This window comes from Gasterosteus aculeatus, chromosome 18, assembly GCF_964276395.1.
Source record: "Gasterosteus aculeatus chromosome 18, fGasAcu3.hap1.1, whole genome shotgun sequence".
Taxonomy (NCBI): domain Eukaryota; kingdom Metazoa; phylum Chordata; class Actinopteri; order Perciformes; family Gasterosteidae; genus Gasterosteus; species Gasterosteus aculeatus.
In genome coordinates, this window is record NC_135706.1 from 16,691,855 (window position 1) to 16,716,258 (window position 24,404).

The 24,404-nt window shown below is 47.8% G+C and overlaps 2 protein-coding genes across 7 annotated transcripts; one reads left to right on the forward strand and one right to left on the reverse strand.

Annotated features, from left to right (window-relative positions):
- The first annotated feature begins 461 nt into the window (after positions 1–461).
- ccr6a (chemokine (C-C motif) receptor 6a) lies at positions 462–7,274 on the forward strand. 2 transcript variants are annotated; one of them, XM_078093839.1, is made up of 2 exons: positions 462–595; positions 4,682–7,274. In XM_078093839.1, exon 2 carries the CDS (start codon positions 4,697–4,699, stop codon positions 5,816–5,818), a length of 1,122 nt encoding a protein of 373 aa, XP_077949965.1. In that variant the 5' UTR covers positions 462–595; positions 4,682–4,696; the 3' UTR covers positions 5,819–7,274. The 2 variants fall into 2 exon arrangements, with proteins under 2 accessions (XP_077949965.1, XP_077949966.1); XM_078093840.1 differs by having other exon boundaries at positions 515–595; positions 4,685–7,274.
- Positions 7,275–7,836: 562 nt separating this feature from the next.
- Positions 7,837–24,192, reverse strand: LOC120814785 (kinesin-like protein KIF26A). Of its 5 annotated transcripts, none has more exons than XM_078093842.1 (15): positions 23,933–24,192; positions 22,835–23,077; positions 21,903–22,181; positions 21,714–21,793; positions 20,907–21,099; positions 18,532–18,735; positions 18,244–18,337; positions 17,695–17,972; positions 17,083–17,260; positions 14,168–14,324; positions 13,299–13,494; positions 10,042–12,850; positions 9,448–9,614; positions 8,649–8,799; positions 7,837–8,393 (listed from the first exon to the last, which is right to left on the reverse strand). In XM_078093842.1, exons 1-15 carry the CDS (start codon positions 23,981–23,983, stop codon positions 8,209–8,211), a joined length of 5,265 nt encoding a protein of 1,754 aa, XP_077949968.1. In that variant the 5' UTR covers positions 23,984–24,192; the 3' UTR covers positions 7,837–8,208. The 5 variants fall into 5 exon arrangements, with proteins under 5 accessions (XP_077949968.1, XP_077949971.1, XP_077949969.1 ...); XM_078093845.1 differs by having other exon boundaries at positions 17,083–17,266; positions 22,948–23,077; positions 23,933–24,191; XM_078093843.1 differs by having other exon boundaries at positions 17,098–17,266; positions 23,933–24,191.
- Positions 24,193–24,404: the final 212 nt, after the last annotated feature.

Genomic DNA, 24,404 nt, shown 5'->3' on the forward strand with positions numbered 1-24,404 from the left:
AACCAAATAGTATAGATATAAAAACAGTGATCATCTGCCACTTTGAGAATTTGAATACAGATTTAAATGACAATTCTGTTTTATATTCAACTTTTCACACAGTGAACAAAATTCAAATATTCAATATATATATATATCAAATTCGAGAAGTAAAAGATAATGTAATAAATTAAAGAGAGTAATGTTTCATTTACTCTATGTATAAAAATGTTTATGTAAAGGACTTGTATATAAAGTAGAATTGCATATGTTTTGAAATAAATAAAGAATTATATTATTATTAAATTAAAATTTATGAATTTAGGAAACTTTTTTTTTTTACAGAAACAATAGTTTTATAGTCTGTTATATGCTAATATTTGTACTTGTAGCTTTAAGTTTGCACTGAATCGGTGCTTTACTTCCTGTTTGTTCAGAGTACACCAATGATGAAAGCGTGTGTGTGCGTGCGTGTGTGTGTGTGCGTGCGTGCGTGTGCGTGTGTGTGTGTGTGTGTGTGAGTGAGAGAGGAACATTTCCCTTTTATCAGCGGAGTTTCAGTGTTTTACGTGTTGTGCATCTTCATCGTAGAAACAACGAGGGAAACTTCAGCTCAGTGAGTTCTGTTTTTCTCTTGTTGTTTGCAAATAACTGTTTATGTGACTTAAGGGCAGAATAGTTTGTTTAGTTCTTCACAAAGACATGTTACATAGTTATACTTTTATCAAAGTTAATGAACAAACGTTTGTTCGTCTATAAAATCAACAGGATGTGCAAAAGTTTCATTTAAGCAGCAAGAAGAGGAATCAGGATTTTGTTTGCTTAAAATAAACTAAAAATGAATTTTACATTAAAGTTTCATCTAAAACAAATAAATAATATTTTATCAAATGAAAGCGGAAAAGAAAAAACATGAAATCAGAAAAGGTCAGAAACCTTCTTCCCTTATTTGTATACATAAATGTGTGAGTATACTCCGACATGTGCACTAACGGTGTATGGTGGTGTGGCGGTGTTAGGTGGTGTTAGTTGGTGTGGTAGTGATAGGGTGGTGTAGCAGTGTTGGGTGGTGTGGTGGAGTTAGGTGGTGTATGTTGGTGGTTTTGTGTGGTCTAGCAGTGTTCAGTGGTTCTAGGTAGTGTTAGTTGGCGTTGGGTGGTGTGGTGGTGTTAGTTGGTGTAGGTGGTGTATGTTGGTGTTGGGTGGTGTATGTTGGTGTTGGGTGGTGTGGTGGTGTTAGTAGGTGTTGGGTGGTGTATGTTGGTGTTGGGTGGTGTGGTGTTACTTGGTGTTGAGTGGTGTATCTTGGTGTTAGGTGGTGTTGGGTGGTGTATGTTGGTGGTTTTGGGTGGTCTAGCAGTGTTCAGTGGTGTTAGTTGGTGTTGTGTGGTGTGGTGGTGTTAGTTGGTGGTGTATGTTGGTGTTAGATGGTGTGGTGGTGTGTGTTGGGGGTGTATGTTGGTGTTGGGTGGTGTGGTGGTGTTAGTTGGTGTTGGGTGTGTGGGGGTGTTAGTTGGTGTTGGGTGGTGTGGTGTTAGTTGGTGTTGGGTGGTGTATGTTGGTGTTGGGTGGTGTGGCGTTTACTCTCACACGTGTACTTTTACATGTGCAGTGATACAATGAGTACTTCTGCCTTGGTTCACACAATCAATTCAATTCATTTTATTTTGTATAGCCCAAAATCGCAAATTACAAATTAGCCTCAGAGGGCTTTACAGTCTGTACACATACGACATCCTCTGTCCCAAAACCCTCCATCGGCACAGGAACAACTCCCCAAACAATGAAAAAACCCTTCCAGAGGGAAAAAAGGGAAGAAACCTCAGTGAGAACGTCAGAGGAGGATCCGTCTCCTGATGGACGACTACAATGACAATGATGTGTACAGAATGAACAATGTATAATACATGAGACTATATGACAGAAATGATTCAAGTAACTGTGAGTAGTAAACCAGACGCACAGCAGGACCACTGCAGGGACCACCACCATCACATAGAACCACCATCACATAGAACCACCATCACATAGAACCACCATCACATAGGACCACCATCACATAGAACCACCATCACATAGAGCCACCATCACATAGAACCACCATCACATAGAACCACCGTCACATAGAACCACCGTCACATAGAACCACCATCACATAGAACCACCATCAGATAGGACCACCATCAGATAGGACCACCATCACATAGAACCACCATCAGATAGGACCACCATCACATAGGACCACCACCATCAGATAGAACCACCATCACATAGAACCACCATCAGATAGGACCACCATCACATAGAACCACCGTCACATAGAACCACCGTCACATAGAACCACCGTCAGATAGAACCACCGTCAGATAGAACCACCGTCACATAGAGCCACCATCACATAGAACCACCATCACATAGAACCACCATCAGATAGGACCACCATCACATAGAACCACCATCACATAGAACCACCGTCAGATAGAACCACCGTCACATAGAGCCACCATCACATAGAACCACCATCACATAGAACCACCATCACATAGAACCACCATCACATAGAACCACCATCCACAGAAGCCTGTGGGGAGGGAGAGCACAGAGACTTTAGGAGAGGGTAATGTTGGTTTATGAGTAAAGTAAAATGATTAATATCTAAAATAATAATAATAATAATGATGATGATGATGATGATGATGGCAGCAGCAGGCGTCAGCAGGGCCACAGCAGGTGTCAGGACCAGGGTCCAGAAGGAACCACGATCTACGGAGACCTGATAGGGGAGAAAGCACAAAAAACTCCCGGAAAGAAGCTGAATTAGTGATGTGCATCAATATATACGTAGTACAAAGTACAACGCTCCACCTGTGCAGGTGTGTTTGAGGGAAGTTCTGATTCAGAGGAAGTCCTCAAAGACACCTGGACTTCAGACTAAAAGCACTAACGAATGATTGTAGCACTTGAATTGTTCGTATTGTGGCTCTTATCTGTAGTTTAAGTTGTAAATCGGCTAATTTAACGAAAGTGCACCTCCCTGTTTCTTGTTCTTCTGGGTTTGTTTCTTTGTAGTCGCTTTGGATAAAAGCTAAAGGACTTGTAATGTGACTCAGCAGAATAAAAGACCAAAGACAACAAGAACACTTGAGAAGAAGAAGGAAGGTTCCTCACTGAGTGAGAGGAAGGGAAGTGAAGTCGCCACGATAAGAGCTGATCTAATTATCTAATGCTAAGGAAAGGAGCTTCAATGCTTCCTTACTTAGCTCCTTTAGGAACTACGGACCTCCTTTGTGAAAGGAAGATTATTCCGTCCCACGATTTCTTGCAGCGGCAATATTTAAATTTGTGTCTCTGTGACGGTGGAGTCCGATTCCCTCAACACGCCGCTGTCTTTTCCTAACTGCTCATCACCTCTCCTAACCATCTTTCCTTGACATTTCCCACCGTCAAGGAAAGGTGGTTAGGAATAGACGTTAGGAGGCCATCTTTTGACAATTCTAATCCATCTTAGTTGTTGTCTGACCCTCGTTGACATTTTACAAACAAAAGTCACGATGACGAGAAGGGAGCAGGACGAAAAGTTTGAGGAACAGATGAATCATTTTGTTTATTGAAGGGTGGATTCACTGTTTATTCAATATTCCAACTTTGTCTGCAAACGCAGAATAAAACCCAGATCAGAGAGTGAATCCTTTTAGGAGCATTTAAACCTGAATGTAGAGTTTAAACCGACAACAGATGACGATTTAATAACTAAACTACAGCGATTGGTTGATTTACTCATTTATTAAATACAACAATCTGTATCTCTCATATATATATCATTTATAACAATAAATATTAGCCATATTTGATATCACACACACTTTTTATGTTTAAATGTAGAAATGAAACATGTTCTGTCGTCACGTCTGAAACTTGTATTAATCTTTTCCAGTGTAAATGTCCTCTCAGTGTCCTGTATTCCACTTTGATGGAAACGAGGCTTTGGGATCCTGGTCTCTGACCCACATGCTCCACACTGAAGAACTTTGGGATTCGTTGAGTTACAGTGTAGCGGTTTTAATAAGAAATGGAGGTTGTGACTGAGGGACCCGAGTTTCCACCGTCCAGTTTGCTGCAGCTCGAGGACCATGAATGAAGGACAAACACGCGTCTTACACATTTCAACACGGGGCGTAGTCGCCTCTCATTGGTTAAAATAGGTCACTTGCCCGCTGCGTCTCCTCTGACCTGCTTTTCTGCAGACTTCCTCTCACACAAGAACAAACATTCTCCCACTCGGTGGCACCTTCCACCACAACTGGGACACACAATCGAACCCTCGAGCAGATGTGCAACTCATCTTGTTTCCATTTCACAGTTTGTTTCATGGTTTTTACTTCAGAGCGTGAGAACCAGAGGAGGCTGTGAAGGTTCTTTAAAATGTCTTCATCTGTCTTCTATTATTCTGTACTGATTCAGCTGAGCTGTAAGTGAGGTCATCATCTATTCACTCTTATTTGTGCCATAAAGCTTCGATTAGGACTCCAGTCCATCAACAACATCCTTAGATACACAGATGTGTGTCTTTTTGCTACAAACTAAAGGACTTGTTTGTGGTGTTTCTTTTTCTTCTAAATACTGAAAGATGAATCGCTTTGCTGATCTCTATAGGTTTTAAAGCACTGATGGCTGAATGTTGGTGTCCATGTTCTCTTCACAGCAGAATAAGAAGACGATGAACGACTCTGGGGACCAAATGTTCTACAACGACAGCGACGACGACTACTGGACAAAACTGGTTGAACCCTGCGAGGACCAGAAGAACACCAACATGGAGCTGGTGGTCGGTCCGTACGTCCACTCCATCATCTGCATCCTGGGCCTGGTGGGTAACAGCCTGGTGATCGTCACCTACGCCTTCTACAAGAGGACCAAGTCCATGACAGACGTGTACCTGCTGAACGTGGCCGTGGCAGACTTCCTGTTCGTGGCGTCGCTGCCCCTCATCGTCTACAATGAGCTGTCCTCGTGGTCCATGGGGCCGGTCGCCTGCAAGCTGCTGCGCGGCTCCTACAGCATGAACCTGTACGGCGGCATGCTGCTGCTGGCCTGCGTCGGCGCAGACCGCTACGTGGCCATCGTCCAGGCCCGCCGCAGCTTCCGGCTGCGCTCGCTGCGGTACAGCCGCCTGATCTGCGGCACCGTGTGGTCGGCGGCGCTGCTGCTGTCCTTGCCCACTTTCTACTTCTACCACCGGTACGAGCCGTTGCACATCGGCGCCTCCGTGGAGGCCAACCGTACCGCCGAGCCACCGCATTACGTCTGCGAGTTGTGGTTTGCGGACAACTTCACGGCCCGGACGACCAAGGTTGCAGTGCCGGGAACCCAGCTGGCAGTGGGCTTCTTCCTGCCGCTGCTGGTCATGGTTCTCTGCTACGGCGCCATCATCGTCAAGCTGACGAAGGCCAGGAACTTCCAGCGGCACAAGGCGGTGCGTGTGGTGCTGGTCGTGGTGCTGGTGTTTGTGGTGTGCCACCTGCCCTACAACGTCACGCTGCTGTACGAGACGGCCGGAATGTTCCAGGAGGGCTCCTGCGAGGGGTCAGACGTGCTGCAGGCGGCCAAGACGCTGACGCAGACCCTTGCCTACCTGCACTGCTGCCTGAATCCGGTTCTGTACGCCTTCGTCGGGGTGAAGTTCAGGAACCATTTCAGGAGGCTCGTCATGGACCTCTGGTGTCTGGGCAAGAGATACATCGGTCCACGCCGTTTCTCCAGAGTCACGTCAGAGATCTACGTGTCCACCCGACGCTCGGTGGACGAATGCAGTGACAACGGGTCTTCATTCACCATGTGAGACCAGAACTCCTCCCAGGATCCGGACACCCTGAAGACCCTGAGACCCAAAACACAAAGACTTCGAGACCCAAAGAATCAAAAACCAAGAATCAAGGACAGACCCAAAGACTCAAATCTCCAAAGAATCAAAGTCCACACGTTGGAGTGATGCTTTCTGTGAGCGGCCACGATAAAAGCTGTAAGGAAAGGAGCTTTAATGCTTCCTTACTTGGATCCTTTAACATAGGAACCACCCGACCTTCCTTTACAAAAGGAAAGGAGATAATTCTGTCCCACAATTCCTAACATTTAAATGTTGCTGCTGCAGACTGACGTCACTAACATGCGTTTCCCGTCCATCAGAACTACGTAGCTTAGTGGAAATGAAGTTGGATTTTCAAAACCCTGCGTTGTTTTTTCATAAATTCTCTTCTTTCCTTGACCCTGTGACGTCTTCCAAAGAGGTCAGGCAATAGTGGTTAGAAATAGACGTTAGGAGGACACATTTGGACTAATCGAATCGGGCCGAAGAACGATGCAACATTCTACATTCCGGACCGGCAGTGTTTTTATTGTCTTATTCAAATGATCAGCCTGTCAAACAACGATTGATGATGAAGTATTCCGCCACACCGGTTTTCCTGCTCAGGTTTCTTTGTGAGAAGTGTCTTCTGATTGACAACACAAACAACTGTGATGTGTATTTGAGGTTTTGTCAGATCTTCCTGCTCCTTTAAGGGAGAAGGAACCGTCCCTTTGAGTCATTTGGCTTGTGTTGATGATTTCAGTATTCTTTATGATTTTTCTATATTCTAGTTAGTGATGAATCAAGAAAGAGTTTAAAATACTTTTGATTTCTTTATCCGCTAATTTCCACCACAAAGTAGGCGACGAGGACGGGATGGACGATCTGGACTTTGTCGGACGCAGAAAAGGCCATTTCCTTTAGAGGATTCCTCCCCGAGGGCGAGAAGCTGCCGTCCTGAAAAATCCAGATTCCAGTTCAAGAGAAGAAGCGAAGGACACGCAGTGAGAGATCCATCACAAGCAAAGGCTTTTAGGCCCGTCGCACAACTCGGTCATCGTTGGTCATTTTTCAGTTGAATTCTGGTGATTCATTGGTTAAATTTCCACCGCAGACATGAGGAACCTTCAAAATAAAATACAGGAACTGCTTTCAAAAAGAAGGTTTCATTTTAAGGAGCAGTTGTTTCCTTACAGCTTCAGTTCTTTGTGTTCTGGTCCACGGAGACTTTTTAATTAATCACAAGGTTTAAAACCAGCTGAGAGGTTTTAGGTCATTTACATTTGAATATTTGTCTCTGTAACATCCAGTGATTTTTAAGTCTTTATTCTTTTCACACTTGTTTGTTGTGACGTTTGTGAACTTCTATTACGTCAAAACTGCTGAATGTAATAAAATGGTCGTTTCTGTGTGACAAAATAAAAAAAGCATAATTCTTCCCAAAACTTTACCAGCGCTGCCCCACAATCATTTCAGTTCCTGATCGCTCGCTCGCACATAAATAAATGATAATAAAATATACACACACACACATGGTGACGTCAGCCAGCTCTCAGCGGGACAGTTCAATGAGTGAGAGGACACCAAGGTCAAACATCAGCAAGGATTTTATTAAAGTTCTTAACAGAAAACAGCGGTCCAACTCGGTTGATCTTCAACTGTGAAAAACTTAAACGATGGCGCTTGGTGGTGGTGAAATCATAATCTCATGTCCCTCTGGTACGTCCTTCAACGTCCCGTAAGTAGCTCCCAGGGTAGTCTTCCTCGTGGACAGTCCCAACCTGCAGCTTGTCCCTCAAAGCCCAGAAACCTCCCTCACTGGCTCTCTTAAGGCTTTCAATTCATGGTTATATAGATAAATATCTATATATATATACTATGTGAGGGTGGTTGTCCCTGCAGTGGTCCTGTCGTACACCTGCTTACTACGACAATTATTTGAATCATTCTGTCATAGTAATTGAATGTATTGTGCATCGTCCTCTGACGTTCTCACTAAGGAAACGATAAAAACAGTTTAATTCATCTTTATTAACATTTTATTGGACATGACAACATTTGACTTTACAAAAATCAGGAAATGTTTTTTTCTCTTCAGACTCAACTGTGAAGAAGGAGAAAAGGAGAAAGATGAAAGAGGAAGAAGAAAAGGGTCCATAGAGTAAGAGCCTAAGGACGGTTGAATGCAAAACCGAGGGAGACAAGGACGTCGGGGACAGAGGACGTCGGGGACAGAGGACGTCGTTTAAAATCATCAGGAAGACAAAAAGCTTTTCAATAAACAGGATTACTGTGTGAATCACAAACCTAAAGCCTCTTTATTCCTCATTTAAACTGTGGGCTTCTTTCTGCTGCAGTACCACAGGGGGTCCAGGCCTCTCCTGTCACACCTCTGCCTCCTGCGGACCCCCCTGTGTGACAACCACCGTCGTCCCCGCAATGTCAAAACAGGTCTCCATCATGACCCGGGACTTGCAGAGGTTCACGCAGTAGTCCAGCTCTGCAGTGGCCTGAGCCAGAGCCTCCAGGTACTCCTGGGACTCCCGGTACAGGTCCTGGTCCACGTTAACTGGGGGGAGGGATCCAGAAGGGAAGAGATCGGCTAGTGTTAAAACATTTAATGCTGGAAACGCTGATTCGTCCATTCATAAAACCCTCATGTTACTGCAGGGGGGTCTGATAGGTTCCCCCTCTCAGTTCTGGTTCTGGTTTTCCTGTTGCCTCCCTTCCCTCCAGGATACAGGACTATGAAGAATAAAGCACTGCAGGAATACACCACAGGGCCAAATGTTACAGGTCTATTGTTCAGGTCTACGTCACTCACACTTTCCGCTCCACTTGCTGGCGTCCAGCATCAACCAGGTCTTGGTCTCCTGCAGCTCCTTCATCAGCCTCTGGTGTTTGCTCTTCAGCTCTGTGATCTGCTGCTGCCTCTTCTCCAACATCCTCAGCCGGGCATTGAAATGGAGCAGACCCTGATGACCCAGCACAACAAACGCACCCTGCTCAGACCTTGAAGAGCCGGTCTGCTGCTCTACAGAGGTTTTCAGGAGGACCTGCTTCACTCTCAGTTTAAGTTTAAGCGTTAGCACTAATCTGCTAACTGTGGTTGAGGATTGAGGCCTGAAGAGGACAAGGACCTGGAGGTGGATCAGCTTCTAGGTGCAGGAGGAAGAACCAGGAGCACCTTCAATACCTCTTGGTTAGTGGGTTTTCTTTATCTAAATCCAGATATTTGTATATTGATGAAGATTTGATGAAGATTCACAGATTGTTATATTTTATATTCAATTAGATAAGCATTCACCAACATAAAGTCAGAGCTGAAACAGCATTGCTTCTGTCTCTCTAAAGTTATTTTTACATTATGGTAAATTGAATTATTGGTCCCGCCCCCGCCCCTCCCATAAGGTGATCTGCACCGCTACAGCCCTCCATTAGCCGTTAGCTCCTGTTAGCATGCACAACAACGTTCTAGCCATGAAGACAGAAATGTGTTCTCATTGAATGAGAATTCTACAAAACAATCAAATACATTTTGTAATGATGAGTTTGTTCAAATATTATTCTTTTATATATAGATAAATATTTAACACACTAAGCAACAATCATCTCCTCCTCACCTCCGACCCCGTCACCAACTCCCCGCTCCGCCTCTGCAGGCGCTCCACGTTGTCGATCTCATACACCTTTATCTCAAAGCGCTGGTCCACCCATTGAGCCCCCCTCTTTCTGCCCGGAGAGGAGGCGTCCAACAGGATGGCCGGGATCAGACGGCGCCGCAGGAACCCTGACCAATTATTATGCTTTAATATGTTATTGAATATAGATATACATAAATATTCTTAAATACATTTGTTATAGAACTCAATTCAATTCATTTTATTTTGTACAAATTTGCCGCAGAGGGTTTTACAGTCTGAACACAGGCGACATCCTCTGTCCCCAAACATTGGCACGGAAATGAAAAACCCTTCGATGGGGAGAAAAGGGTGTTTGTTTACTGGTTAATATATATCATATTAATATGTATATATTCTATATTTACAATATATAAAACATACATTTATATAACGTATTCATATTTAATTATATATACAAGTCAATATGTTACACAATGTGTTATATAAATTAAATATATACATGTTTAATATATACAAGTTAATGTCTCCTATGTGTTGACCCTGATAACACCACCTACTACAGAGTCGTCTCACCGCTTCCTCTCTTCTTCTGTGGTTTAGAGGCCCTTCTCCTGCTGAAAGAGGAGGAGGCTGGGCTTTCCGAGGAGGCGCTGCCGGTGGTCTCACTGTCCTCCCTCACGCTGTCGTAGCCGCTGCTGCCTCTGCTGTGGTGGAACAGGGCGGTGCGTTCCACTGCGGGTGGCAGCTCTGCGCTCAGCACGCTGCTGTTGTCGCTGCCGTGTCCGCTGCTGTAGCACTGCGGCCTGCGAGGCGCCGTGATCTTACTGTAAGGCGACGGTGGTGCTGGCGACGGTGGTGCTGGCGGCACCGGCGGCATGTTGCTCGGCGACCCCCCGGCTTCGCTTGAGCTGCTGCCGTTTCCCGTTTCTCTGGATCTGCCGGCGAGTCGCTTCCTTTGGCCACCAGAGGCTAGCTCGCTAACTCGGCTGATAGGCGCCCTGCCGACAGCCTGCACGTTGCCGGCACCTTTCGACCGGGACGGGGTCTTACTGCAGGAGGGGGGGCGAGTGCCGCGTTCAGCTACATTGTTGAGAGGTTTAGGGAAGGAGCTTGGGCTCCTGGAGCCACCTCTTGACAAACTTTGGACCTTCAATCCAGTGGATTTGGCAGCTCGAGAGCTGCTGCATTTGACCGGCAGCGTTTTGCTTGTGGCTGAAAAGACTCCAGGCGGAACTTGGGAGGAAAAACCACATATGGAGCTAGAGGCCGGAACCCCGAGTCTAGGAGCCGATTGGCTGGACCGACTGCTGGTCGCTGAAGAAGGAGCCCTGTACTCCGTGGACATTCCGGACCCAGCAGAGGTTTGACTGCTATGTCCCTCCACAGACATCAGGCTCCCAAAGAACCTGGAGGACGCTGATCTGCTGCCTTGCGTTCTGTCAAAACCACGTCGCATTTTTAAACTAGATTTTCTGTGGCTGAAGGAATTCGACCACAGCCTGACATTGAATTCTTCCTCTGAGGTCAACGTTTTGTCGCCCCTGGTCTTTAAGGCACTTGGAGACAGTGCAGTCGTCATCTTCTGCTCCTGGCTTGACTGCTTGCACAGCAGAACAGGAGGGGTGATGTTTCCAGATCCAGACCTGGAGATCGCACTGCCTTTCTGCCTGTTCCACTTTTTACCCAAGGAGGAGAATCTCAGGGTTCCTCTCACAGTAGCGCCGTCTCGACCACATTTTGATTCTGAACTCTGGGGAGCGGAAATGATTCCCATAGTTGTTGCACCTTGGGTGAGTCTTAGCAGCTTGACCAGAGTTGCTCCTCCCCTGCTGGGCCTCTCACAACCATCCACAACCCTCTGAGCTGCGGGCAGCGCGGTTGCCCTTGTTAGCGGAGGCACACTGTTAGTGTTCCCTCTGGGCTCCTTGGAGCAAACACCGCTCGGTGGCCTACCGGTACAGAGGAACCCGACCTCTCCCTCAAACCGGCTGCTTTCCGGAAGCGAAACGTCATTGCGTCTCCCTTCCTGTTTGTCGCAGAATGCAGCTGCAGTAGAGGTAGGCTCTGGGGTAGGACTGGAACAGTTGGCGGTATATGGAGTGTGGTCCCACACCAAAGCGTTTGGAGCACCGGCACTCACCTGGAGTGAGTCTTTGTTCAGGGGGCCTCCGGAGGAGTCTGGGGATGGAGGCCACTCTGTAAAGAAGGTAGGACTCGAGTCACAGTACGGCTCGCTCAGGGAGCCCGCGGCGCTGCACCACAGGAACCGCTGTTCCTGAAATACACTTGCCGAGGTTATCCCGGATGCATCATCCAAGGCCTTGTCTCCCATTTGACTTGTGAATGCAGCATACTCGTCGTTCATGCTGCTGATGACGGGGACGGGCCGGGAGCCAAAGGAGGACCTACGCAGAGAGCAGTCGCTGGCGATGACGAGCATGTTGGAGGTTCCCCCGTTGTCAGGGACAAGAGGGAGCTCCTCCACGACTGTGAACACCAGCTCATCCTCCCCGTTCAGCTCCACGGGACGCTGCAATGTGACGGCGGTCCTCAGGAGATCTTCCCCGAACAGAGATGCCTGGACACTGTGTGCCTGCTCCATGTTAGGAGACCCAAGCAGATGGCCTCGCCTCTGTGCTGGTTGACTCACACCCATTGGGGGATCCCTTCCTGCAGCCTTCTGGGATGTCCTGGGTAAGGACGGAAAGGCCAACGGCTTCGGAACACCTCCCCTGAGGTAAACCTTCTTTCTCCACCCAGGGTCCCATTCCTGGGGAGAACCCCCACCGGCTTTCACCACACACAGATGGTCAGCGGCTAAGAGTTTCACCCTGTCTGCACTCGTCCGTTTGGAGGTGTCCATAAGGACTGGAGGCAACGTGGTTAGATCGGTGGTGTTTGTGGCTGGTAGCTCAAGGGAGGAGACATCACCGGATCCCGTTGGTGACGTTGTCTCGGTGGGTTTAGTGGCTCTGGATGGTTTCCCCTCGGCACGGATGTTGGAACCCTCGCTGTCATCGATGTACTCCAGCCTCTCCTGCAGCTCTGCGAACGTGTTGCACTTGAAGTGATTGCCGGTGGGCCTGTGGCCGTCTTTGAACCACTTTTTGGTCAGCGAGGGGACAATGGGGATAAAAGACGGCGGTCTCTCGCTGTTGCTGAGTTCTCGGTCAGGAACCGCCACCCCCCTGCGTCCGACGTAGATGACGGTGTCGCAGGAGTGCTCGCTGCTGGAGGAGTAGTCAGGGTTGCTGGACAGCAGCAGCGGTTTATCTGGGTCCAAGGCCACAATTTTCGGGTGGAGTGGCCGGAGGTGAGGAGGTCTATGCGACGGGCCGCCTTCCTCGCAGGAACTGTCCCCTCCGGATGAGCTGGAGGCATGCTGCAGACAGAACAGAGACCACATACAATCAACGGGCTCCAGAGACCTGGACTCACTCAGGAGCAACCAGTAAAATGTTTATTCTCCGTCTCGGCTTCTCTGCATGGCGGATATTGTTTCTTCACATTTCACTGTGTTTAAGCCTGAAACATCTCCTATCCATGGCAACGTCACTATGGTTGGGAGAGCCAACTTCTAATCACTTCTAATATCTCTAATATCTCATATGCAATATCAAATGAATCATTCTGTATCCAGTCCATAAATAACACAACTATTGTTGATAGTTCCGTCACACACCTTACATTTCTGATATGTATTTGGTCTTTGTGTTCTAGTTTCATCTGTTATCTTTGGCAGCATAAAGGTGCATCTTATAAATGTCCACGAATGATGACATGAATAAAGTCTCATGATTTATAAAACAGGAGTCCTGCTGTCTCGTAACCTTAAACAGGAGCCTGGAGGAGCAGGGTGGCACCTTGGACTTCTTCTTCCCCGTGTGGTGGATGCGGGAGGCCAGCTGCAGTGTCCTCAGCGTCTCCATGTAGTCGGTCAGGGAGTTGGACACGTGGGCCACCATGGTAGTTCGGCAGTTGATGTTACCAAGGGATTCTCCAAGCAGCATGACCAGCTTACTGTCCCTGAATAATACATCAAGAAAGCCCTCGTTAGCCCAAAGAAAGCCAAAGAAGCCCCCCCAACAGGACCCCAGAAAACACTCGTTACCCCACGCATTGGCAGTGCTCTGATGGGCAAAAAGGGAATGTGGATGATCTCTGGTTAATGAAGCTTTGAACTCCACGTAGAAGGGATCCGCTTTTTTTGAAGGATCACACATAGAATCTACATACTCCAACACAAGCTTCCAACCTTCCTCACAAGCCTGAATCCGCAGCTTCTATGTGAAGTGATACTTAATAACTGATAACTAAACCTCCAAATGTCTTTTATCTGCAAGTATTTTATTATTGAGACGCATTGTTGATGGACTCAGGTTTTAAAGAGTCTGAATTCTATACATGTTGGTATAAATATGAGAGTAAGTTGAACTGTGCTATTACAATCCGGTAATAAATGTAGAGACTGTTCACATTTCCAACGACGCATTGTTCAGCTGCATGTTAAAGTAACGTAAACTAAGTCAAGATGCTTGTCTATGTTCTGTATTGTAGTAATAACGTGATTAGCAGATGCTACATTATTCAAAAACGTAAAGCTTTATCTGCTGTCACGCCATAGGAACATAATAGTTAACCATGATGGATTCATTCAAAGGCGTCAGTGAAGACAGGTATTTTCTGTGGTCTGATGCACCTGTAGGGTACGTGCGCCGCCCCATTGGCGAGGGCCAAGACAACGTTTCCCAGCGAAGACAGAGACAGACACCGGCCTCCTCCGCCCTCTCTGGTCCGGCTCACCTCTGTCTCACAGCTCCCCAGGTCCAGGAGGTGGAGGCGGCTCCCAGCAGACACTGAGGGTGCGGGAGGTCAGAGGATAAACCAGAAGAACTGTTTAATTGCTTGTTAGGGACCCGAATATCGGCTGTTTAAAGGACCAGTCTATTGACTGGTTTCTTAAAAGTTTTCTATCAAGGAGTATCAACTCCAGATGTTAGCTAATCATTAGTCTCCATTTCATCGTCAGCTCTTCGAAAATCTATCAAACATAATCCGTGTTTAAATATGAGAAATATTTATGGTCGCTGGAGCTGGATGAGACTAAGAATCTGACCCAGGATCTGCTGGTCTTGAGAGTTAAGAATGAAGGATTGAAGTAATAATTAGAGCTATCAGACAAGATTAAAAACTTGTTTAATTTTAGAATCATTTAACCAGTTCTTAAGGACATGACAGAGATCCCAGAGTGGACAAGCTTTCGTTTCACAATTCCCAAGTCAAGTTCTTGACAAGTCAAGACCAACAAGTCCATAATAGAGCCGACAAGTCCCAATGAAGACCAACCAGTCTCTGTTCAAGACCAGCAAGTCCCTAACAAATACCAACAACTCCTTGATCAAGAGTCAACCCATCTCCCTACTCGTGTCCGGGAATCACAGTCAGAAGACCCAGTTATACCTTTTCCCTTCCCCTCAAACACCGCTGGTCTTGGGCCTTCCCTGGCTCAAGGATCATAATTCACAGATTGAAGGATCACAGACTGGAGTTCCACTTGTCACTCCCGCTGCCTCCGGTCTGCAGTCCCCCGTCAGGTTCTTCCCTCAGGCAGACCGGACACCGGCCCTAGCCTCTCCGCGGTGCCTGAGGAATACCAGGACCTGGCAGAGCCATTTAGCAAGGAGCGGGCCCTTTCGCTCCATCTTCATTGCCCTTTTGATTGCGCTATTGACTTGCTTCTGGGGCCCCACTTCCTAGGAGCCGGCTGTATAATCTCCCGGCCAGAGCACAAATCTATGAGAAATATATCACAGACTCCACCCTGACACCATCCTTCCCGCCTCGTGCGTGCTTGGGGCTATTACCTGTGAGATAGAGAGGGTGGTACGTGAGGCCCAGAACACCCAACCTGACCCTGTGGGGGGCCCGCCGAATCGCCTGTTTCTGCCCGTTCCCAAGTCTTGAGGTGGGCCCATGAGTCCCGCCTCTCTGGTCATCCCGGACTATACACTGTATACCCTGCCCAAGCTTTCACCAGCCCGTGAGACAGCAATTTACTGGTTCAGCATGTCGTTCGGCTTCATGGCATCCCTGCGGACATAGTTTCAGACCGTGGCCAGCAGTTCTCGTCCCAGCTTTGGAAGGCGTTCTGTCACACCCTCTGCGCCACGGCCAGCCTATCCTCGGGATTCCACCCCGCAACTAATGGCCAGACGGAGAGGCTCAATCAGGAGCTTGAGGCCATCCTCAGGTGTGTGATCACTACCAATCCCTCCTCATGGAGCCGTCACCTCCCGTGGGTCGAGTACGCCTACAATTCCCACATGTCAACGGCCACTGGACTGTCCCCTTTTGAGGCCTCCTCGGGCTATCAGCCTCCCCTGTTCCCCAGCCAGGAGGTTGAGGTTGCTGTACCATCAGTCCTGAGCAATGCCCATTGTTGTAGGCAGGTCTGGAAAGAGACCCGCTTTGCTTCGCACGGCAGAGCGGAACAGGAGGGTGGCAGATTGACGACGTACACCCGCCCCTGCTTACTGCATCGGCCTGTTTGGCTTTCGTCCAGGGACATCCCCCTACGCACCGAGTCTAGGAAGCTCTCCCCCAGATATATCGGTCCCTTCCCCATCATCTCCATCATCAACCCAGTCTCTGTCAAATTGCAGTTGCCTCGCTCCATGAGCATTCACCCAGTATTCCATGTCTCCCTCCTTAAGCCAGTTGTCTCCAGCCCCCGTCTCTTCGAGGGGGGCCCGTCTACACGGTCAATCGCCTCCTGGATGTGTACTGTCGGGGCAGGGGGTATCAGTACCTGGTGGACTGGGAGGGTTATGGACCAGAGGAGCGTTCCCGGATCTTGGATCCGGGGCTCATTAGGGATCCCGCCGTCGGAACATGGACGGTCTAAGCTAGAGGTCACCAACTGGTGGGCCGCGGTCTGGATCCGGACCCAGAAGCCGTTCCACCCGGACCCGGACCAACAGCCAAAAAAATAGACGGTAGGAAGAAAAGAAAGATAACGAAAAAGACGAGTGAGACAGAGAAAGCGAGAGAAAGGGACGGATGAGAAAAATTAGGGAAAAATGGAGAGCGAAGGTAGAGCATTTAGTCCATAATAGACGGACTCGTTTCGGTTCATACTTCCCACTGCAGCACTAAACCAGTGTCTCATGTGCTCTGAACCCGTTGAAACGCCATCATTAGGCTCAATGAGCTCCTCCACGCGAGGAGGAGAACGGCCCCGACGCATTAAGACCCGGTTTAAAATCCTGGCAGGAAAAACTCGATCTTAATTCTCCCAAAACAGTGGATATATATACATATATATTCTATTCAACTATCCAACAGTTCAAATGTGTTTAGATTTATTATTTATAATTTGCTGAGACTGTCAAGTCCAAATGTGAAGCATAAAGGGGGAAGATTTGTTAGTCGTGCATTGATTACATGCAAATGTTGATACAACATTTGTTCACTTCCCATGTTATATGGGAAATAATGTCATTGGCTAAAATCGAACTGCTGTGCGTGTGCATTTGGGTCCACCAACTACACCTCTTAACAAGGGTTTGGAAATGAACAACAACCACAACAGCAGCAGAAGAGGAAGAGACTGACTCGCTGATATGCCACCTTCATCTGGCCTTTCCCGTTGCAGGTGTAGCGTGAACATGAAGTGGGAGTTCCGCCTGGCCTCCTGGTCACTCGGTGCCCGGCTGCTCCTCCTTGCTGCCAGGGCAGCGTCCAGGAGAAACGCTGCTTGCTCTGCGTTGTTCGCCCGCAACTCCGTCTGGTTCTGCAGCTGATGGAGGAAGACGGTCACATGACCGAAGAGAAGAAGAGCTGAAGAGCTGATGTCCTCACGAATATACTGATAGGACATATGAAGGGGGAGGTGGACGTGGCCACGCTAGTGCTACTGCTATGCTCCTTGGAGTGAGATTTTGTCGGGTGACCAATATTTTGCAGCGTACGCAGCCACACGCGTTGGTGGCTCAAATATCAGGGAATTGGAATTCAACCAGAAAACCTTTGTTGTGCCTCAATAGACCTGCGTTTAAGATTTGACAAAGGTAAGTTGATTGACAACGTTATTCAAGTAATTCTTAACTGAAACCTCAGCTATATAGTTAATAATTGTATTCTTAAGAGCACTTAATGATTTATGAGGCGACGGTAGGTATTTGCTGTTTTTTAATTAGAAAATCTAATTGTGAAGAAATTCTTTACCTGGGATCCGCAGAGAGGGTCCTCTCTCAGGGACACAGAGGGTCCTGGGGCCTCCTGGCGCCCACCCGCTGAGGGGGAGGAGCAGGCGAGCCCGGCCAGGAGGTCGCTGAGCGTCTCCTCCCGGCCGGAGATCTCCACGGCCGACGCCCCGACGGAGAACAGAGTCCCGAACTTCTGTCTGCGCTCTTCCATCACCTTAAAGAGCCAGGAGATGGCTGTTGGGGCGACGCCCAGACTCTGGGCGGAGCCGTCCTGACCAATCATAGTGTAGGTCTTACCTGGAGCGTTGAGAGGTGGAGGGGTGAGGGCCGTTGTCAACTCAACAGTTTTGTGACTTGTCAGAAAAGTGTGTGTAATTGTGTGTGTCTCTATCTCTGTTTGTGTTGTGTGTGTTTCTATACAGTATTTCTGTGTGTTTGTGTCTCTATATTTCTCTGTTTGTGTGTGTGCCTGTATGTCTGTGTGTGTGTGTATGTCTCTGTTTTTGTGTGTGTGTGTGTGTGTATATGACTGTGTGTGTGTGTAAAATGCGTGTGTGCACGTAGTTACCCAGTTGGGCGTGTCCGAAGCAGAAGATGCACCCGTCGGCTCCATTCACCACCGACTGGATGACATCACACACCGCCCCCGAACACACCTCAGCCTATCGGGGGCCGAATAAGATCCACCAGTCAGGTGACAGAACGGTGGTAACAATTATATCAGGGTGACTCTAACAGACCGACACAGACAAAGAAACACACAAACACACACATACAAAGACACACAGACACACACACTCTCAGCAAATTGTTGGATCCGAGCTTTTACTGATGACGTCACTGCGTCCAGTCTCACCTGTGATGCATCCTGGGAGAAAACGGTGTCAAAGGTGAAGCACTTGGGAACTGAGGCGGAGCCCCGTCTCTGAGCGGCGGCGAGTCCAACAGATGGCGTCTCATAGAGCGTCAACAGTTTCTTCTTGCTGTCCACTTTGAGCAGAGACATGGACTCCGAGAACCCGCTGCTGTGGACCGAGCTGATCCGGACCATCACTCTGACCTACACACAGAGAGGAAGTCATCGTCAGACAGGAAGTTATTGTCAGACAGGAAGTCATCATAAGCGAGGAAGTCATCGTCAGACAGGAAGTCATCGTCAGACAGAAAGTCATTGTCAGACAGGAAGTCATCATAAGAGAGGAAGTCATCGTCAGACAGGAAGTCATCATAAGAGAGGAAGTCATCGTCAGACAGGAAGTCATCGTCAGATAGGAAGTCATTGTCAGACAGGAAGTCATCATAAGAGAGGAAGTCATCGTCAGACAGGAAGTCATCGTCAGACAGAAAGTCATTGTCAGACAGGAAGTCATCATAAGAGAGGAAGTCATCGTCAGACAGGAAGTCATTGTCAGACAGAAAGTCATTGTCAGACAGGAAGTCATCATAAGAGAGGAAGTCATCGTCAGACAGGAAGTCATCGTCAGACAGAAAGTCATTGTCAGACAGGAAGTCATCATAAGAGAGGAAGTCATCGTCAGACAGGAAGTCATCGTCAGACAGAAAGTCATTGTCAGACAGGAAGTCATCATAAGAGAGGAAGTCATCGTCAGACAGGAAGTCATTGTCGGACAATAAGTTATCGTCGGAGAGGAAGTCATCAACGGACAGGAAGTCATCGTCAGACAGGAAGTCATCATAAGAGAGGAAGTCATCGTCAGACAGGAAGTCATCGTCAGACAGGAAGTCATCGTCAGACAGAAAGTCATTGTCAGACAGGAAGTCATCATAAGAGAGGAAGTCATCGTCAGACAGGAAGTCATTGTCAGACAGAAAGTCATTGTCAGACAGGAAGTCATCATAAGAGAGGAAGTCATCGTCAGACAGGAAGTCATTGTCGGACAATAAGTTATCGTCGGAGAGGAAGTCATCAACGGACAGGAAGTCATCGTCAGACAGGAAGTCATCATAAGAGAGGAAGTCATCGTCAGACAGGAAGTCATCGTCAGACAGGAAGTCATCGTCAGACAGAAAGTCATTGTCAGACAGGAAGTCATCATAAGAGAGAAAGTCATCGTCAGACAGGAAGTCATTGTCAGACAGGAAGTCATCATAAGAGAGGAAGTCATCGTCAGACAGGAAGTCATCGTCAGACAGAAAGTCATTGTCAGACAGGAAGTCATCATAAGAGAGGAAGTCATCGTCAGACAGGAAGTCATCGTCAGACAGAAAGTCATTGTCAGACAGGAAGTCATCATAAGAGAGGAAGTCATCGTCAGACAGGAAGTCATCGTCAGACAGAAAGTCATTGTCAGACAGGAAGTCATCATAAGAGAGGAAGTCATCGTCAGACAGGAAGTCATTGTCGGACAATAAGTTATCGTCGGAGAGGAAGTCATCAACGGACAGGAAGTCATCGGCAGACAGGAAGTCATTGTCAGACAGGAAGTCATCGTCAGACAGGAAGTCATCATAAGAGAGGAAGTCATCGTCAGACAGGAAGTCATTGTCGGACAATAAGTTATCGTCGGAGAGGAAGTCATCAACGGACAGGAAGTCATTGGCAGACAGGAAGTCATTGTCAGACAGGAAGTCATCGTCGGACAGGAAGTCATCATCAGAGAGGAAGTCATCGTCGGACAGGAAGTCATCATCAGAGAGGAAGTCATCATCAGACAGGAAGTCACTGAGAACAGAGGCTGGATTTGAATTGTCAAAATAACCATTCCCACTATTCTTTGACCACTGGGGAAAAGGTCACGAGGTCGAGGAAAGATGGTTAGGAGAGTTCATGAGGAGTTAGGAAAGGACAAGGCGGTATTTAGGGATTCCGTTAAGCTACATAGTTGTGATGGACGGAAACGCATGTTGGTGACGTCAGTCTGCATCGGCTACAAAGAAGCACCTTCATGTGTTCATGTGTGTCACAGACGACACAAACCACCAGGTTCAAAGTACAACATAAATGAGTTATTAACGGTTACTCACATGATCTGCGTTTCTACGCACTATTTCAATTTAGTCGTCGGAACATTCATGAAATGAGTCAGAATAATAAACTGATTAATAAATAATAGTGACATCCTCTGATCAGAGTAACAGAATCAATAATATTTATCATCTGCCTCCTCCTCACCAGGGGCCCTGTGACCCCTGACCAAGTACTTAGGCGGTGCCCCAAAGTCTGATCTGCATCTCCTGCGGTGCATTCTGGGTAACATCGGCACATCTTACCTTCCCCATCCCCGGTGTGTCCTTGACCTTTGACCGGGCCCGGAGGAGACATGGTGGGACGGGGGGTGGGGAGACCTGCAGGGCCCTGCTAAAGCCCCCATTGTAGAGGAGGGGCTCCCGCTCCGCGCCTGCAGCGGGGTCGGAGCCTGAGGGGGACTTCCTCCTGCGGGAGAGACTGAGCTTCTGAGCCGCCCTGAAGACAGAAACATGACATTAAATGTCATGAGGCAGACGCTTCAACCATAAGCAGTGACGTGCAGTCAAAAAAACATAGAAATGGTAAATACATCATTTTATTTAATAAAGTTGTATTTTTACTGTTTATTCTTAAAGTGCAATATGTGTGTTATTCCAATTGTTTAGATGCTATGACGACAAATGTAGCATCAAATACAAAAGAAATGGTAGAATAAGCAGTGAACAAGCAAAAAACCCATGTTGTGCACTTCGATCCTATATTCTACAACACATACGTCAAAAAGCACGACTCTACAGTGCCTTTGCACTTAAATAGGTTAAGCCAGTAATCATCTACGTATCAAACATGGACCAATTAAAATCACGATAGCTGAGATTTGCGCAGCTGACGTCACCACACCAGCTAGTCAAAATGATGGCGGTCTTCGCCGATATCGCAGATCTGAGACAGAGCTGTGATCAACGTCTTCACGAGGAAACAGCGGCGGATGGATTTTATGTACAAATACAGAGTCAGAAACTATTTCGGGCTTAATACTGAATTGATAAGTGTCCGTTTGCCAGAGAGGGCGAGGTGATTCATCAGAAGAAGGCGGTGCGTTCACTGACCTGGAGAAGAAGGTTGAGGCCTGTTGGCTGGTCTGGGTGGAGACGCTGTGAGTCACATGACTTCCGTCTGTAGTCCGACCCTGAGAGACGAAACACAGGACATCGCAATCAAAACGCGCAACACGATCAATACCTGTGATTGATTACTGATCCGGTGACCTGAGGAGACCTGAGGCTCCTCCCTCTGACCTGAAGCTCAGGTGAGCAGCAGGAGACGCTCCACACGCCCTCCAGATGGCACTGAGCGCTCAGGGGAAAGGGTGGTGTCACGGTGGCAAACCCTTTGGCACCGCCCCCTCCCAGGTAGGTGCTGCGGACTCCGCCCCACCGAGCCCCGCCCCCTGAAGCTACGCGCCTCAGCTGGTGGAAGGAGGCACCACAAACGTCACAGCAGCTGTCTACTGGAACATGGCGTCCAAGGCGAGGACGCTGGAGCTTTTCGAGGAACAAGGAGGCATAGGAAAGGTCCTGGTGGGTAGGGGGGGGGGCAGGACCAGATCAAGCTAACGTCCAACAGGTTTTCCACACAGTATGTACGTAACTAGTCATTTCAAGCTCCACCCCAAGCGTTTTTTCCTCTGTTTTTTGCGGTTCTGATACTAAATGCCGCTCTGAGATTCGTTTGAATGAAGGAAAGAGAGAGAGAGATACAGAGAGAGTAAGAGACACTTAACACCACATAGAATGAGGCTCTCTCGACCAATCACAACCCCCGTTCCTGACCAACAAGCTCATCATCAAACTAACTGGTAAACAGACTTATACCACAATATGTAAATACTCCAGTAATAGAAGAACTACTAGTTCTTCTACTACTCCCGCAGTCCAAACAGATGGTCTGAGGATTTGGTTGGTGGCTCTAAATGTCCCGTTGGTGAGTGAATGTGAGAGTGAATGGTTACCCCCCATAACCCTGTATGAAGGATAAACGGCTTTGGAGACACATGGAGGGATGGTGACATTACAGATATTTATATTAGTGCTGGGCGCATAATCACATATCATTGGGTCACAGTGAGAGAGGAGGTCTTGATCGGTATTGGGTCAGGAGGGGATCAACCGTGCCACCCAATGACAGCATTTGGTTGGCTGGGAGATGACCCCGTGTTCAGTGGTCTGACCTTCAGAGCAGCAGCTTGGCGGTTGAGCTGTGAGGCCACAATATGGCAGCGCTGACAGAGTCTACATAGCTCCTCCTCCGGCTCCTCCTCCTCTTGGGAGTGGCTCAGCTCACCGGCGGACTGCGACCCTTTGGGGTTTGGCCTTGTCCCACAACCTCTTGCATCCTCCTCCTCGCCTGCAGAGCGAAGACGCTTCCTGGTGAGCGGTGAGTCCAAAGGGAGCAGAGTCCGGCCCTCCACCACCTGCAGTGAGACAGGAGAACCGGGTCACGGAACCTTTAGCTTCCACTAAACCTGTGGAGTTCACAAGTCCACTGCCCTTTAAAGTCTACCGAACATTTAGAGCAGCGTTCCTCAGCTGGTTTGGCTGCTGAACCTCCATCACAACAGTTTGAACCTGAGTGCATACAGTATATATTACTGTATATATGCATATAATAGTAATAATATACATATAGAATTTCACAGCATGTTTCAATGCCAAAAAAGTCCCACTACTGAGAAGTAGTTATATTCAAATGATGTAAGAATGAATTGCAGTTCTACTGGAGAAGGATACATGAGGTCATCTCAATGTCCAGCGGGTTCCTCTGGTTCGTCCTCAGAGAGGAGGTGCTGGATGGAAGGAGGCTTTTTGTCTCGCTCTGCGTGCAGGCTGCACAACTGGGCGGGGCTTACCACAACTGGGCGGGGCTTACCTCCGTCAACACACTGGTTTTAACATTCAAAAGTACTTCAAAAATAATGATTTGATGAATAATCAATACAATATAACTGCATGTCTACACTGATTTATATATTCAGGTTATTCTGGGTTTTATATATTCTGGGTTTTTCATTATCCTAAAAACCCAGAAATGAATGGGGTTCGCCCAGACCCGGGACCCAGACCCGGGACCCCCCAGTTGAGAACCACTGCTAGATGTGTTTTGGCCCACGAGGTCCTGACTGCATACTAAAGGATGTAAAACACGAGAAGGATTAACATCACAGCTCGTGAAAATAAAAGACCCGATTCAATCCAGACGGCTGAAATAAGATCGGATTCTTCCTCGATGGGCTTTGGATTTGTAAGTCTGGTTGTCCTCCGATACTCACCGCGTATCTCCTGTGGTCTGGTCTGTGAGCATCCCAGTACTGCGAGTACATCTCTGTAGTAATCTGTCTGTAAAAAACTAGTTATTTCAATCAAGTCCTTAATTAACTATCAGCTAATGAACATTGGATCAAGTCTCTGAGGGACTTTCCTTCATCTGAGAAGCTTCAGACTGACGCTCTTCTTTCAATACAGTCGAGCGGAGTGTGTGTGTGTGTCTGTGTGTGTGTGTGTGTGTGTGTCGGTGTCTGTGTGTGTGTCGGTGTCTGTGTGTGTCTGTCTGTGTGTGTGTGTGTGTGTGTGTCGGTGTGTGTGTGTGTGTGTGTCGGTGTGTGTGTGTGTGCGTGTGTGTGTCGGTGTCTGTGTGCGTGTGTGTGTCTGTGTGTGTGTGTGTGTGTGTGTGTCGGTGTGTGTGTGTGTGTGTGTGTGTCGGTGTCTGTGTGTGTGCGTGTGTGTGTCGGTGTCTGTGTGTGT